At 35.8% G+C, this 16,380-nt stretch overlaps 1 protein-coding gene across 2 annotated transcripts in view; it reads left to right on the plus strand.

Annotated features, from left to right (window-relative positions):
* The first annotated feature begins 4,117 nt into the window (after positions 1-4,117).
* AKAP6 (A-kinase anchoring protein 6) overlaps positions 4,118-16,380 on the plus strand; it is a 235,736-nt gene continuing 223,473 nt past the window's right edge. For both annotated transcript variants that reach the window (XM_050897696.1, XM_050897697.1), the window contains exon 1: positions 4,118-4,460. In XM_050897696.1, the coding sequence (XP_050753653.1) occupies positions 4,137-4,460 (324 nt within the window). In that variant the 5' untranslated portion in view covers positions 4,118-4,136. The remainder of the gene's footprint in view (positions 4,461-16,380) is intronic.

Below are 16,380 nucleotides of genomic sequence, written 5' to 3' on the forward strand. Positions count from 1 at the left end.
AAATTTTAAATTATCTAGTTTATACAGCTATTCCAGGTACAGAAAGGATTTGGTTTAGAAGAAAGCTAGAGTCTGATGTAGCATTGCTTGCCCACCTAAAACTGTCATTGATGCTAGCAGGATTTTGTGATGTAGAAAACAAGACTGAGCTTAGCTTTTCATGTTTATAAAGAACTTTAGCAGTGATAGGTCCTGCTTAGAAGGAAATGAATCACTTCTTTACCTCTTCTCAAAAATTATTTTGCATAGTAGTGTATAAAGAGCAACTCTAAAAATGTATTCAGTTTTAATAGTGGTTATTAAATAGTGGTTATATATTCAGTTTATTATAGTGGTTTACAATTCACTCTCTGTACATCTCACAAAATCTGGAAAAAACAAAATACTCCAGAAATTTAACAAATTCTAAGGCCAGCATTTAAAATCAGTCACTTAAAATATCACACACCACAACATATGACCCCAAAGTATTGTTTAACTTGATCATCCATTCATCTTTTTTTAGCAAATGTTTTAATCCACTAGATGACAGCTTGGTATATGGAATATTGTTCTTAAATACACTTTTTCAAATTTCAAATTAAAATTGGTTTTGCTGAAATTTATTGTCACTGATGGTACATTATGCAAATACTAGAACTGCTGAAGAAGGACTTCCATGCCCCATCTTGCTGTTTCTACCTTCCATGTTTCAGTATAAAATATCCTAAATATTGGAGGGGAAAGGATATAGCTAGAGGACAATAGATGCAAGTGTCTATACGAGAATGGAATAGAGAGCAGCTAATTTAGTCATCTTCAGTAGCTGGTGTCTTAACAAAACTTTATGAATGCAGTCCTCTGCAAGGCTGCTGACCTAGTTAGAAATATGGAAGTCTAACTTGCACGTGGTCAGTAATCCAAAAAGCAGAACCTACTTCTGATCGAAAGTATTTTGGCAAGTTTTATAACTCCTGAATTGCTTGAAGTAGATATGTCTGTGAGGTTTGCTGTTGCTGCTGGGCCTTGTAGTTTGCTATTTAGTATTTCAACATTAGAACTTTGTAAAAACACCTCTGTGGCAAGGGTTTTCCTATTTTCCTTTCATATTCAATGCAGGAAGGTGACCGAAGCTTGCACTCTCAGCACCTTGCCAGTGCATTTCATAGGTCAGTGCAGGCGTGACAGGGGAATTATGTTGCTTTGCCACAGTTGTGGAGGAGCTGGGGGAGGGATAGCGGGGTGGAGCTTACTGTTTCTCCAGTGATTTTAGGAGCACTCCTGTGAACGTGCTGCTTCAGTGCCAGTTTTCTCAGAGACTGCAGGAGAACCTTTCAGTTTTCCTGTCTCGCCGCGTAGTTGGATGATGATGCCTTTTTATTCTGCCAAGAAACAATTTAATGAATCTGTGTCCTAGTGTTCGGATTCAGTCATTTCTAGCTGCAACAGTTTCTCCTTTCAAGCATTTGTGAGCTTTTTAAAGCTTTCCCAGACCTTGCTAATTAGTATCCACAGGGTGTTTTATTACCTTTGTAGGAATTTTTTTTTTAAGAATGTGAAAAGAATGATCTATTTTAAAGTTTCTCCACATATTCTTACTTGAAGTGTTGCAACTTGTTGTGATCTGGCAGAAAGAAAAGGATTCAAAGGACTTGACTTTAAGAGCAACTAGGATTAAGGAGGCATTAGCTGTAATGCTGGAGAGCCAGTGTATAGAGTCAAGCACATCGTAACAAAAACAGGTCAGCAGGTTCCTAATGGTTGCTAATTGCAAACTCAGTGTATCAAAGTTAGAGCTACGCTCTGCATGCAGCATGGACTAGCTTTTGTTTGCTTCTTCAGGAGCATGTTTTAATTTCTGTTTGCTAATTGTTTTAATGTCCTTACCAGAGCTGAGCCATGTTGAAAAACACTTACTGAGTGCCAGTTTTTTTGTGGAAAAACTACTAAGCAAGTGCTGCACTTCCTGTGTTTCTGTATCATTTAGTGATTCAGGACTAACTATTTTGTTGGTAGGCATGTTTAATTTGTTAACGATAAACATGCAGAAATAAGGACCACATGTGCTTCACTAAAATTTCATTTTCAGGAGGAAATAATGTAAAGAATATGCTTAAAGTAATAAGACAGTTTTGGCTGTTAGAACAGTTGATTTATATGCTTTAAAACTGGGGCTATGATCAGCAATGTCTAAGAGAAAAGTGTTTTCAAACTGAGTGATTTGTCTAACAATGTATTTTGAGTATGTACGGCAACAGAGTTTGAGTTGAAAAATGAGCAGTGAAAAGAGATGGACTTGAAAAATACTCAGCATCCTGAAATGTTAATTTCATACAGTCTTGCTGCAGAGCTTTTTATTTGACACCATTTAATTCTGAAGTCTTCAAAATTCGAACTCAAAGAGTTGGAAATTGTACAACAGGCACTAAGAATGATTAGAATCTTCTTTCATTCCCTTTCCTTGATTGCACTGGTAGAAAATACTGTTCTGAAGTGCCAAATTAATATTTACTGACTTAATATCAGTTCTAAATATTGTTTTGTGGGGGTGAGAGATGTGCAAAAGATAATTTACTGAGTAGTGCCAGGATAGGAAATAAAATCAAATTAACATTAAATGTAATTTTTTTGTCCTTCCCAGCTATGATAAGTAGAGTGGTGTTTGGATACTTCTTTGGTACTCTCACTGCCTGCAGGAGTAGTCTCTGGATGCTGAGACTCCACTTGAAATATTTAGGAATATAACTCGGTGGTCACAGTGTAGTTGATTTAATAGTGAAAGGCACTGGTTTCTTTTCTGCAATCTTATAGCTATTATGCTAAAAGCTAAAATGCAGTCTTTATAGGAAAAGAGTCAAAGTGTAAAAACTTGGAATGTTGCCCAAATTAATAGCTGCGTAACTGAGTTATTTGCAGTCTTAGCACTATGGAAAAGGAATACAAGCAAAAGTTATTAAAATATAGTTGAAGTATTTCTAATATGCACTGGTTAAAACAAAGAAAAAACAGCTTTAAAAGGACCTAATCTTCCTAATTCTCTTAATGTAGACTTGCTGAATATAGCTTAGGGTTGCAAAGTATTGAAGAAGCAAGTAAGTGCCGGTATAAGGTTTAGTGAAGTTGTATGTCAAAGGCAGGCATGTGTCAAATTTGAGTCTCACCAAAATTAGGTAAAAAATACGTCTCCTACTGAATGAAAGTTTTCATAATGCTTTAGGTACTTAGCTCCAAACCAGGTGCATGCCATTAAGTAGAGTATTTTTTTTCTTGGGCATAGGGTTTATGGCAGCATTCTGTATTACATACAGCTAGAGTGTACAGAGAAAGAGGTACAAAGTAAACTGTTTTACTTATTTACTTTTTCCACTGAACCTTGTAAGTGTATATTGATGACACAGCTTTTGGGCTTTAATAAAGACACTCTTGTAAAATGATGTTTTAATTTTAGGTACATATTTTAACATTTGGAATTCTTATCTCTAAGTATTGATAGAGTTGTTGCTTATTGCAACAGTTCTTAATCTAACAAAACTACAGGAATTTAAACTTCAAAACTAAAATCTGCCTATAATAAATCAACCAAGTGTCCTCAATAGTTGCTTCAAATTTGCCTTCAAAATTTTTGTTGTACATGCTTGATAGTCGAGTGGACAGTTGGGAAATTTAAATAAAACTTGAAATATTTTGTGTTTAGTCATAAATTTCAGGCCAAGGAATATGTTCTAGTATGTGCTAGTTTACAAATACCAGTCTTATATTAACTTGTGGAGTTCAGTAAAGTTCTGCTAGCTTTGTCAATGCTCAGTTTATTTATGTTGCAGTTGTAGAAAATCAGCACATATGTTTCATCAATGAAAACTGTCATTTCCAAGGTGATTGCCTACAATGAGAGAAATGCAGTATTTGTTATTTTTCTCAAGCAAAGAACTTGTTTGTTCAAATCAACAAAGTTAATTTGAAAAATCTATTTATTCTTGAACATCTAGTGTAGATTTTCAGGGTGAAGAATTTATTTAGAAGTTCAATACCTCTCAGACATTGCCATTTACTCCTTGCCTTGTGAACATTTTTTTTGCAAAATTTGGTCTAATAACAGCAGTCTCTTTTCTTTTTATCTTTGCAGCTATTTTGGAAAGAATTATGGTTTAGACTTTCCCATGTTAGCCATGGATGTAGCACTGTCTCCCATGAGAACACAAGAATTGGATCCCATGCCGTCTGATGCATCTCCCATGCTTATAAACATGACTCCTACAGTGGAACAAGATGGGGAAGAGGATGTCATGAAGGAGCTTGATTCTGGCCACCAGTATGAAAAGCCGCCTCCTCTACACACTGGGGCCGATTGGAAGATTGTTCTCCACTTGCCAGAAATTGAGACCTGGCTTCGGATGACATCTGAAAGAGTCAGGGATCTGACCTACTCTGTCCAGCAGGACTCAGATAGCAAGCATGTGGATGTGCATCTAGTACAGCTGAAGGTAGGATGAATTTTATATTGCAGACTTTTCAGTGAGTAGTTTGCTCAACTCTGCTACTAGTAAAGTAAACAAAAGGGCTTTTCATAACTACCGTAGCACATCTGACAGCCTGTGTTAAAAAGTGAATAAATCCTTTTCAGGGAGATAATAGAAACCGTATCATTCTCAGATTTTTTGCAACATTATTTACTCATCACTTAATTCAACAGTCATACCCATATTAATGAACATGTTCAGACTCCAAGAACGGCTAATACAACACTAACAGTAACCTGACTGGACATCCTAGAAGTGCCCAGAAATATTCATATTGATTTTAATGGGCTTCTGTACCTAAAACTCCCAAACTTGTGTCCCAATAAGCATGGCCACTCATTTGAAAACTAAGCAAGTTTCAGAGGCAGTAGGGTAGAAAGGTGGTCTAATGTCTGGTCTTTTAGTCACGTAAAGGTTACGTTGAAGATTGAACTCAGGTGAGACTATGTACAAAATGGTAAATGTGTAGAATTTTTTTTCAGATCTGAGTCTTGGTAAGAAATATGAAGGGGTAAGATTTGAACAGTTACAGCCAGTAAACCAAACTTTTCCCCCCCTGCCCCCCAGCAAGAAAATGCATTAGCAAGACTGGACTTTGTCCCCCCAAAATCTGTTTTGTGTAAACTAGAAGAGCAACAATCTCCCTTCCCCCAACCCGACAATGGAACACAATTATCTTTAAACAATTATCTCTGTCTGGGTCCCAGATTTAAATTTTGGTGTTGAATCTTTAAAGAAATTAAGGAAATGCAAGGTGAAATTAAAATAAATAGTGTCTGAGACTGTATGTGTATGTTCATTTGCATGGCTTGGTTTGCTGCAGCAGATGAAGCATGCTTTTGAAGGCAGCAAACAAACTCCAAAAATAGCAGGCAAATGTTATCTCTTCAGACTGAGCTGTCTTCAGAGTTGCATTCTGAGGCCTGTTTATGTGAACATAGTCTTCCTTCATACTCAGCGCGATGGTATTTTATTTGTGTTTATTTTAGGATTGGAGCTGTAGGCTGTCTTAAAATACAACTCTGTGTACTAGCACTAACTATACAGCAATTGTACTGTAATCAGGCCTAACCAGAGAGCTGATCTTGAGTTTTTTATGGTCCCGCCATTTTTCTGAAAAATTTGGGGTAGACATTGCCAGCTTTCGATGAGAGAAAGGACTATGTCCACAACGTGCAGTAGGTTTTTTAGCAAATATGCCTAAAAGGTATTTCTGCAGGCAGACATAACAAATCTTGCTGGACTCGGTGCCAGTTCTGATCTGGAATTGCTTGTGGCTTTATTAGCGCAGTGCTGAGCCGAAAGTGAAGGGCTGTGGAGCTTGTGGATGATATTTGCACACAGCTTTGGGCTGGCTCAGAGCACAAGCAGAACTGATTTGTGCTTGCTTATGAAATGAGAATATTCTGTACATATAACTCACCCTCATACGTCCACTAAAACGTTTTATTTCCAAATAGAAGTCAGTGAATGAATAGCATTCTTCATGGTTTTCTCCTTTTTAGAGTTTATTTGTGAAGTTACAAGAGTCGATGGTAGTTCATAAAATACTTTCCTAATGTTTTTTTCTATGTAAGCAATTGCTGTAGCACCTAGGGATTGCTTGGGACTAGGAAGAAATCTGGTTAATGCAACTGTAAAAAAGGACAAAAGAATAACATGAAGGAATGTCAATTATCTGCAATTATCTGGCCTGTCAGCCTGAGGGGGGCCTGTCATTGAGGCTGTCAAATATTCTATGTATAGACCCTGGACTCACAGGGAAGTGCTCTTTTCCTGTGTGTTTGTACACATGTATACCTGTGTGCATGCACGTTAATGACTTGTATTTGAAGATATTTTTTAAATATTTGATATATTTTTAAATTTTTCACGAAGTAACATAAAAAGAAAAAGCTTTCAAAAAGATCTGTAGTAGTAGTAAAAAATGCAGCAAAAAGTCTTAACAAACACATTAGGAATACAGAACTTCTGTAACCTGCTTACCTTTAAACCTGTATACAGACAAAAAGAAATAAGACTAAAAACAAGTGTTGTGGAAATGCTTTTATTCAGACTTTAGATATATTTTAAATTGTTTAGCCTTGTATCCTCTTACATTATATGTGCATAAGTTACATTCATAACTTAATGAAAATCAGCTAAGCAAAAAACCCCAAAACATAACCTCATATAGATCCTCTTTTTTTTTATTTTTTCTGTGCTCTGATAATTCTCCTTGAGGGGCTCCTTCCAAGTGATCTGGGTCCTTCTGGAATTGTGCCTAGGCTGGACACAGGGCTCAATGTGAAGCTTCACCATTGCTGAGTAGACTGGAAAAAGTCTTTCACATGTCTTTCAAACGATACATACCAGTTTCGTATTTTCTTTTATTCACAATAGCAGGAGATGGTTGATTAACGTTCAGCTTGTGATTCACTGTCTCTCCCAAACTCCTTTGCTGCACTGTGGGTTTTTCACCTCTCTCTTATCCATTTTATCTGTGAAATTTTACATGTAGGATTTTGCCTTTGTCCATTATTGAATTTTTTTTTTTTTTTTGTCTCCCATTTCTCAAGTATGTCTGTGACTTTTTCAGTTCCAAATCTGTCTTCTGGTATGTTTGAAGTATCTCCCCCAAGCACACATATTGTTGTAATCTGCAATTTAAGAAGCCTTCTCTCTACTCCTTTGTCCACATCATAAAGGCAAAAATGAATGATACAGACTCAGGATAAAAGTCCATAACATAATAGTTTCTGAATATAATTTTTAAACTGCAAATGTAGCAGTCAGGCAAACAATTTTTCATTTTCTCATAGTTTGTTTTCCTCAGCCAGGAGAGGTCCAATTCCATTTTCATGCAGCTTTCTGTTCATTTTGGATGCTTACAGTTGATTTCTTTCCTCTGGCTGTCAGTTGGCTCGTGGTGATAGGGCTGGTTTGAGGATCTAGGCCGTAACAGACTTTTTATGTTATTCATTGGAAAAATTGCTCAGCAAACAGATCATCTCTTTCTCTTGTGAATATTTGCTCTGTATCCCTGTTGCAGATCTGTCTGTGCTTCTGCTCTTTCTGTAATCAAGAGTGTAATTTCTTTTTTTGTGGCTTGTTCCCTGGGGATTTTGGTATTTGCTGCCAGTCTCTTTTCATGCTACATGACTTAGGGCTTTACTAGCCACCACTGATCCTTTGAAAATACTTGTTTCTCTCACTTTTGCAATGCCCTTTCTCAGAACTAGCCACACAGCATGAGTGGGAGGCTTGTCTTATGTCGTCCCTTGGGAAATTTCCTGGAAAGCTCAGCTTCACATGAGTGCTTCAGTAAGCTAGATGCATGAATCATAACTCTCCGGGGTCCAGAATGCCTTATATTAGTCATTTATCTGGTCATCACTCTTAACTCAAGCTGTGCTAAGATACATTTACATCTCTAACACGTTCAGTGTGGCTGTTACCAATTGCAAATATTTGTAAAAGAGATGAAAAAAAAAATGTTTTTACTACAAGCAAATCTAAAAGTGCTCTTTCTGTCCTTGTGTTGTGTTAACCTGCTGAGATGCTTTCGTGATCCATTTAGCTTTTTTATTCTGAATAAAATATGCTTGCTTTTACAGCAAATTCTTTCCTGGAATCCTCCTGAGGTCCAGCTTGGATTCAACTCCCATTCTTCTGCTTTACTTTATATCCTTAACCCTCTCAGGGAAGGGTCTAGTGTTTCAACTCATTGATTACTGCTTTCTGTCTTTTTGAGAAAACTGTCATTTTGGATGATCTAGTTTAATTTTCTGTATTTGAGATGTCTGTTAACTTCTAACTTAAAAAAGCACTCCACCACCGCTTTGTGACTTAAATGTCTGAACCATATATTATATATTGACATAGAAACAAACACATTTTATACTATGATAGTGTCTTTAGATCTTTGCAGACTACTGATCTTTTCTCTCTTTCCAAGTAGAGAGACTTCAGTCATCTTTTTCCAGGATACCTGTGTTAGCATCGAACATCTCTTGACTGGATCCTTCACCTTTCCTCCTGACTCCTACAACAAGATTTTCACGAACTTTGGATAGAGGTCAAATATCATGTAACCATTATCCTTTTGCGCTCTCTGTTTCCACTTTTTGGGGGGGCCAAAGAATTTTTCATTGCTTTTCTCCTTGTACTTAAATCCTGGATAAGAGAAGAGTGTAAGGAATTATCAGAGCAAGATATTAAAGGGTATTAGTTTCTAATGTATCTGTAGTTAGATACACGTTATTCCTTTTTTCATTCCATTACAAGCATTTTGAAAAAATGTAAAACCAGGGTACGGTAGGTGTCTTTCTCATTACCTCCTCTTGAATTCAGTACCCTTTATTGAATAAATAATATTAAATATTGCTGGTTTTATTGAATAAATACTGAAGGCTGGACCAAATGACTTTTCTGAGTACTTTTCAACTTCTTTTTCCCCTATATCAGTTCCTTTCAAGAGCAAAAATCAGTATTTTTTTTTCAGATGTTAAAATAAGTCACTCAAAATATGGCTGAATCTGGAAGATAACTTCAGTAAGTTCAGTTTCTTGTAATTTGGAACTCAGAACTGTCTTTATCATAATCTGTAAAAGGACTTATTCAATGCTAGCAGCACTGCTGAAGTACCTCATCTACCACATGTCTTTCTGTAACATTAGAAACAGGGCTATTCTTTCTTCTCACCTTTGGTTTGATGACTCTCAATGGCTCTATTATTCTGAGGCTTGTGACAACATACCTTGCTCCTGCAGTTGTACAGCTTTTCAGCTGTGCTATGTAAACCACCTTTAACTAAGTGCACAGATGAAGTTCTCCTAGGATCTGAATCTCTAGACAGTACAGACAACTGTGTGTTATAAGAGAACTTGGAGAAGCATTAAGCCTCATCATGTTACCATAACATAATTGGTATTTTACAAATGATCACAGAAAATGTTACTGACAGTCTTTATAGAAAGTTGTATAGATGCAGCTCCTAATGGAAATACTGTGTGGAGTTCTTTATCTTGACAGAAGTGTGCCACGAGGGATAACCATTATACTCAACAGGTGAAAAGAAAATCTCAGTTGGAGAGGTTGACTGCAACTTTGTTCAGCTGTTTTGCTTGCAGGCAAGATACGAACCTGATACTTCAAGTGAAGGGTTGCTATGCAGATTTTTGAGAATTGTTATTCAAAAGGAGGTGAAGGGAAATAATGACTCTTAAATTCACAGAGATATTTCTCAGAAGACTTCTGGGCGTGTTTAACAGTTATGCTTCATGAAACAAATTTCTATGACAAATAGTTTTATACCTTCCATGTGTGGGTGTTAGTATGAGTGTCTATAAAAGTAGACATTTGACTACATACTATGACCTATAGCTCAATGGAGACAACTTAAAGACATACTATTGTATTTAGGTCTGAGGATCAACAAGTTGTTGCACATAAATTTGTGGAACTGTTGTCATTTGCAGAGAGTCTCAGGTCTAGCAAATAGGTTGAGAGCCAGTAATATGGAAATTATTTGATTTTGGCACCATTAACAATCCTATACTAAGAAGTCACCTTAAGTTGCATATGAAATAAAATTAGTTTAAACATCATTGAAATGCAATTCAGACAACAAAAATGAACATTTAAGGGTTATCTGTGCAATATGATATCTCCACTCTGAAATGTGATTTTCAGTTTTTGAGAACTATTTCAGATTGTCTATAGCTAGAGGACAGAATGCGCACACCAAAACCTCCTAAAATGAAAGTGGACTGTAACCACAGGGAAAATGTAACTTCTTTCACACTGAACTCGTTAACATGTCCTAAATGTGTAGGACTGTGCATCTCAAAGGGACTCTCTTAAACTAATGACACTTGATAAATTTCAGTCTCCTTAATCCTGTTAAAGCTGTGAACTTCTCTGAGAAAATTAATCTGAAAAGTTTAAAGTTTGAAAGAGCTTGAATGTTTCAGTTGAATGCCGAGGGGGAGGGGAAATATTCTCCATGCTATCAACAAGCATAAGTAAAACCAAATTTACTGAAGAATTTTTAAAAGAGCATTTTCTTGAAATAGTTGAGGTTTTGGTGTCCACTGCAAATTTGAAGCAATTAAAAAATTATTCAGAATCTTCAAACTCTTTATTAACTTCAAATATAAAAAAGAAAATGCTAGCTGCAGCTGTATTGCAGACTCACAGTTCTGAGTATCAGGGTTTCTTTACTGCAAATTTGGTAAGAAAACTTTAGATTTTGGTTCTCTATGTAACATATGGGCTATTTCTGTGTTAGATTAATTATTTGAAGGAAAATAGATACAAAATCACTGTGCTTTTTTCCTTTTTTCTTTTTTTTTTTTAACAAATCCAACCCAAAATTTCATCTGATGACAGGTAATATGTTTGTGAAGCACTTAAACACCAAACAAATAGTAATTTCTCCATAAAGATACCATGTATTACACTGCTTTTTATGCATAGTGATTCCAAAGATTTGACAGTCTTTGTAGATTACAATCTAAGTAAGTGCAGACTGCAGGTGTGACTTTTTTTTTTTTTTTTTAAAGCCAGAGGTCTTAATACAAATACAACATAGGCAGAAATATGCTACTTGACTGGCTGCAAATCAAAACCAAGTTTGCTTACGGAACTATGGCGAAAGACTAGATAATAAATATATTTATCTATATGGAACATTGCCAGTGGAACATATTTATGTAAACACATAAAATATGTTTATATTACACTGGTATTGGTGAAATGCTTTTTTTGGAGGGGAAAGGTTAGGGTTAAGAGCACATTCTAGCTAAGCCTCTAGTCAAACGCTAAATTTATTGTGCACTCATCCCAACAACCTCAGTGGGGCAACTTTATATGCCTTAATTCACCTAGCATTTAACCAATGGATAATAGGATTTATTTGAATAAAACCAGATTTGTGTAGATTTTTTTTTTAAAACTGTTTGTAGGATCTATCATATTTCTTACGTTCAAGATATTTTTCAGATCAAATATATTATACACTCCAAAAATGTCAGGCACTCATAAGTAACTCTACAGGAGCAGATGATATATAGTAATATATATCTATAATGCTGTAATGATAGCTTGATATCTCTCTATATTAACAGAACATATCTGCTATATGTATTAGTTCTATGCTTTGTAAACACAAGATTTCATACACAATTTAAAGGAAGCAATTGGTTAGGTAGGAAGTTGTATTCTTATTTAGTTTGCCTCTGAACATCTTGGTAGAATCACAGCATTCAGTAGGGCAGTCGAGTGTAAATGCTGGTAAATACAGATTAACTGTTCCGAAGTTGGGTTTTGCAGAGGCTACCCTTTACTTACAGTCCAGGCTTGAACATCAAACAGGTGGGTTTATTAGCTTTTCTTATTTTCTGAGTAGTTGAGCGCACCTACATTTTTTTAATTTTTAAATTTTCCTCTGTGCCCTGAGCATATTCCCCTGTTTTGGAAAAAAGCTGGAATGGAAAACATGGAGTACCAGAAATAAATCTGTGTTTCTCAAACTCTGTCTGGTCAAACAATGACATTGTTTAGAAGCCTTCCAACTTGTATGGCATTTCTACAGTCTTGCTCAGATTGATGTTTTTAAGGAAAAAAACGTGACTTGTTTACCACATCTTAACATGCTTTACTACAGTAACACCACGCCTATAAAAGTCATCTTGGTTTTGTAGCTTTTCGGCTAAATTCTCTTCTGCCTGAGGGGAGCAAAACCACTTTTTCCACATCCCTCAAAAATTGTCCTACTCCCTTGGCTATACATTATCAAACATAAACAGAGGCTAATGCTCTTTTCTATATAGAGTGCAATCCTGGAGGCGTTACGCATGCTGTTCACTCACCTGGGTCAGTGCCTTCAAGGATGAAAATGACGATCAAGTAAATGTCAGTTTTCTAGGTACTAATTAGGTTTAGAAATTAGGTGCAAAGTTGCTCAGACTTGCCAGGACTGGTGGTAGTCTGAGCTCAGAAATGCAAAATTTTAGGCAGCTGGATACTTTTAATGGAATGAGCAACAGAGGCGTACCTGTGGTATTTAGATATCTACAAGCTAAATGGCAACTGAGCAAGATGATTCAGGACTGCATTGTTGCCTACCTTCTGTCCTAATGTTTATTCTGCTCTGGTCATTAAAGTCTGTTAAGAATGCATTCCTGAAGGCCCAATCTTAAGTTCCTAATGGAAAAAAAAATACTGTTCTGATTTCTTATAATGTTTCTCAATAAATACATGAATGCATTGGATTACTGCTAGTTATATATTATTGTTAGTGCTGAAACCATTTTTGGTGTTACAAATACTTTATACTAAGCGAGTATCTGTTAAGCCTATACAGGCTTTTACATGTTTTTAACTTCAAGTACCTGAGTATTGCTAGTGACTATACTGGCTTATTAATATTCAGACAATCTGTTTTTCAACAGTAACCTTAGAAAAAACAATAAACACCAACATTTGTAATCTAATTTTAGATTATGATCTAGTGTAGTTGTAGATAATATTGCGATTTCGAAATAAAATTTTATACCTTTAACGTTCAGCTAATGCACATTGATAATTAAAATTTTTTTTAAAAAGCAAATAATGGCAGGTTAACACAATACTTTTTAAAAATTAGGTAGATTTAAACTGTGCCATTCAGCCTAATAAAAAAAACTTTCCCCCTCTCCTGCCGGTATTGTTCAGTCTGTGCAGATACAATGAAGTTAAACTGATTTTCTTTCTCCTGTTAGAATTTAGTAAACAAGTCTATTGATATAGCCCACATTTGTGCAAACCCACTGTCCTCTAATTGTCTGCTGTGTGCCATAGGAGACACAGCATGAACACAGAAAGAGTGTACATACTTCACTGGAGATTCAGTTGCCTTCTAAAGAAAGCTGGTCATTATTTGAGGGATCAGATTAAGATGGAAGGTTGATGGTTAGAATATAATAAGAGGATGAAAGAATTGGGAGCTAATAAAAGGAAGAAAAAATGGAGAAACAATAAGAAATTCCTATCTGTTGTGATATAATTTCTGAGTAGAAAAGTGAGAACTACTTGGTTAGTCTGCTGTTACCTATGTATCAAGAGAATGAAAGTAGCTAAGAGCCGGAAAGGACTTAACTGGTAACTCCAGTGATAATGGAAGATCTGGCTTGCATAATTTATCAGAATAAATGAATAAATAATAAATGTTGCAGACAGTGTGCTGGACCCTTTTTAAGCTTGGACTTTCTAGACGAGCAGGGAAAGGATACCAACAAAAATGATTGGAATTACTGCTCGTGTGACAAAGGCACTTGAATATTCCTTGGAGTGGTAGAAGACACCAGCACTGGGTATCCATTCTGGGCATGGGCAAAAGAGATTTTTAACACATGAAAAAAAAAAAAAAAGGCATAGCTTACCTAATTGACTCATTTGGGGTCCATATGCATGGCCTTTGGAAAGGAATTGTGAACAATATGTGGAGCATCTAAGACCTCCCCTTAATGCAAGGGTACAATCTGAACAGCTCCTTAAATCAGCTTAAGTTTCTTCAAAGCAAACCAGTAAGGATACATTGAGCAAAAATACTGCAACCTGTGACATTCCCTCCAAGGGAGTGCTCTTCTTGTGAGGGTAGAGATGCATTCATTAGTTTCTGAGCAATGTATTTGGACATACAAGGGTGATGTATAATTCCAGGGGGTGTAGATATAAGAGTAGAGTAGCATTTGCAATGCTATGGAGGTCTTAAGGTTGTCCCAAAATAGACATTTGGATTATTCAGCAGTCAGGAGACTCAGGAGAAGAAAGGGGAACATTTGCCCGTGAAAAGGGAATTGGAGCTCTAAGATGAGGAAAAAAGCGGGTGTTTTACTGCTCTCAGTTTCTTCATCTAGTTCTAAAAATAAAAACTCTGCAAAATCTCACTCTCATTTGGATATGTACGCTTTTGAAAGATATACTTATTCCAGAATTTCTGGTTTAGACCTCAGCAATACATGAATGCATGTAAGTGCACTTTGATCAAATGTAATGATTATTTCTCCCTCTTCTCACTTCACATTGCTCCTATGTTAAAATATGCTAATACAGGCTTTAGAAAATGAGCTAATGTACTCTACCAATGGTCTCTGGAGAAATATTAAAGTAAATATCGAATTCCAGCACAGATGTTACCTATTACAGTCTTCTCTAGTCTGTATCCTAATCTGACTCAAACACAAATGTTTACTGAATATAATGATGTAATGATATAAATACTTTTCAGTATGATGAAAAAATGTTGTATGTTAAGTCATCATGCAAATTAATTAACCAAAACATTTGCTGAGGGAATGTATTCTGTTGTTTAGTATATGTATATGTGATGATAATAGCACCCACTGATGTCCAGATTTGCTGGAAAAAACTAAATTAATACTATTTCAATGGTATGAGTAAGATTTAGTAATGTCAACTTTTTAAATTAAAGGTCATTAAAACTATATCATTATTTTTATTTTAAAGTAAGGATGCCAGTGGGAATTTTTATTATAGTAGCTGTGACTTGGTTGAAAGAATTTATTTTATAAATATATATGTATATATGTAAATATATGTGTGTGTATATAAACAAAACCATACACACAAAAAGCAGTGCCACATAAATCCTCCTGGTGATTTTTTTCTTGAGGATTTGCTTGAGTCTGTATGTAGTTTAGAAGGTAGGATATTATTATGTCTTATAACAGTCATCTAGTTCTGATCTGCATTGTGAACTATTATGTTTACAGATGTTTTCTGGCTTTGCATATTTCAGTAGGCTTTGTGAACATATTTTTTATTAGTCATTATACTGGCAGGGTTTGTTGCTTTTTCAATTTATAGTTACATGTCACTTAAAATAGATATCTAAAAACTGTAATATGGCATAAGGGAGCAGTCAAAGAACAGGCATAGAAAATTGCACAAATGTAAGGAACTTTTTAGTTTACTTCATTATTTTTAAAATTGCCTGATGGGCTTTTATTATGAGAGAGTTGACAGAAGAAATTTCAGGTTATAGGATGATTGCTGTCTGAATGCCAGAAATGCAACATGAATATTTCAATAACATAACACACTTGCATTTTAGTAAGAACAAGTTCCACAAGTTTGTGATTTTTAAATGTCCTTGGATAGTTGCCTCTCGAGTTATATGAATTCTTCCTCAGAAAGAAATCTCTCTTTGTATAGTTAACCATTAAAAAGCTTTCTGTGAATTGATGTGATTCCTTCATAAATCAATTAAAATCTTACAACTAACAAGCAAGTAAGCACAGCAAAAGGGTGTTGTGTATTTTCCTGTGGAGAATGCAATGACATGTCTATATAGCTATGTTTATACTTTTAATTGAAATGTTGCCCTATGCATAGTACCCATCCTGTAACTGAGGTGCATGAGATGTCTTCTGGAGGATTGAGATGAAGTTCATGTGGCCTTGCCCAAGCCTGATCTGTCTTCTTGGGCCAGTCTGGGAACTGTGCTGGACCCTGAGCTTTTCTTAAGGATTGCTCTGGAGCTTGGCCTCTTTGTTTGCATCTAACAAATATAGCTGGGTGGCAAGTCTGGGCAGGAGCCTAGGTTCAGGCTAATGTCTGACTGACATTGTAGGCCTAGTAATGTCATCTTCTTCAGAAAAGGTTATAAATACACACTAGATCTTTTTTCTTGGATTGTCTTATGCTTCCTTGAGTTGCGTGTAAAGAAGTATAGCAGTATTACATCATCCATCCAACAGATTTGATCTGAAGATTTTAACATGTTCCATGTAACTGTCTCTAGTGACATTGTGCAGAATCAGAGACAGATGAACAAGCTTTCTCTTTGAACAGAAGCTGAACCATTTACAATGGACCGTGCAGAAACAGGGAGGAAAAG

The sequence above is a fragment of the Gymnogyps californianus genome, chromosome 5, assembly GCF_018139145.2.
Source record: "Gymnogyps californianus isolate 813 chromosome 5, ASM1813914v2, whole genome shotgun sequence".
NCBI classification, from domain to species: Eukaryota; Metazoa; Chordata; class Aves; order Accipitriformes; family Cathartidae; genus Gymnogyps; species Gymnogyps californianus.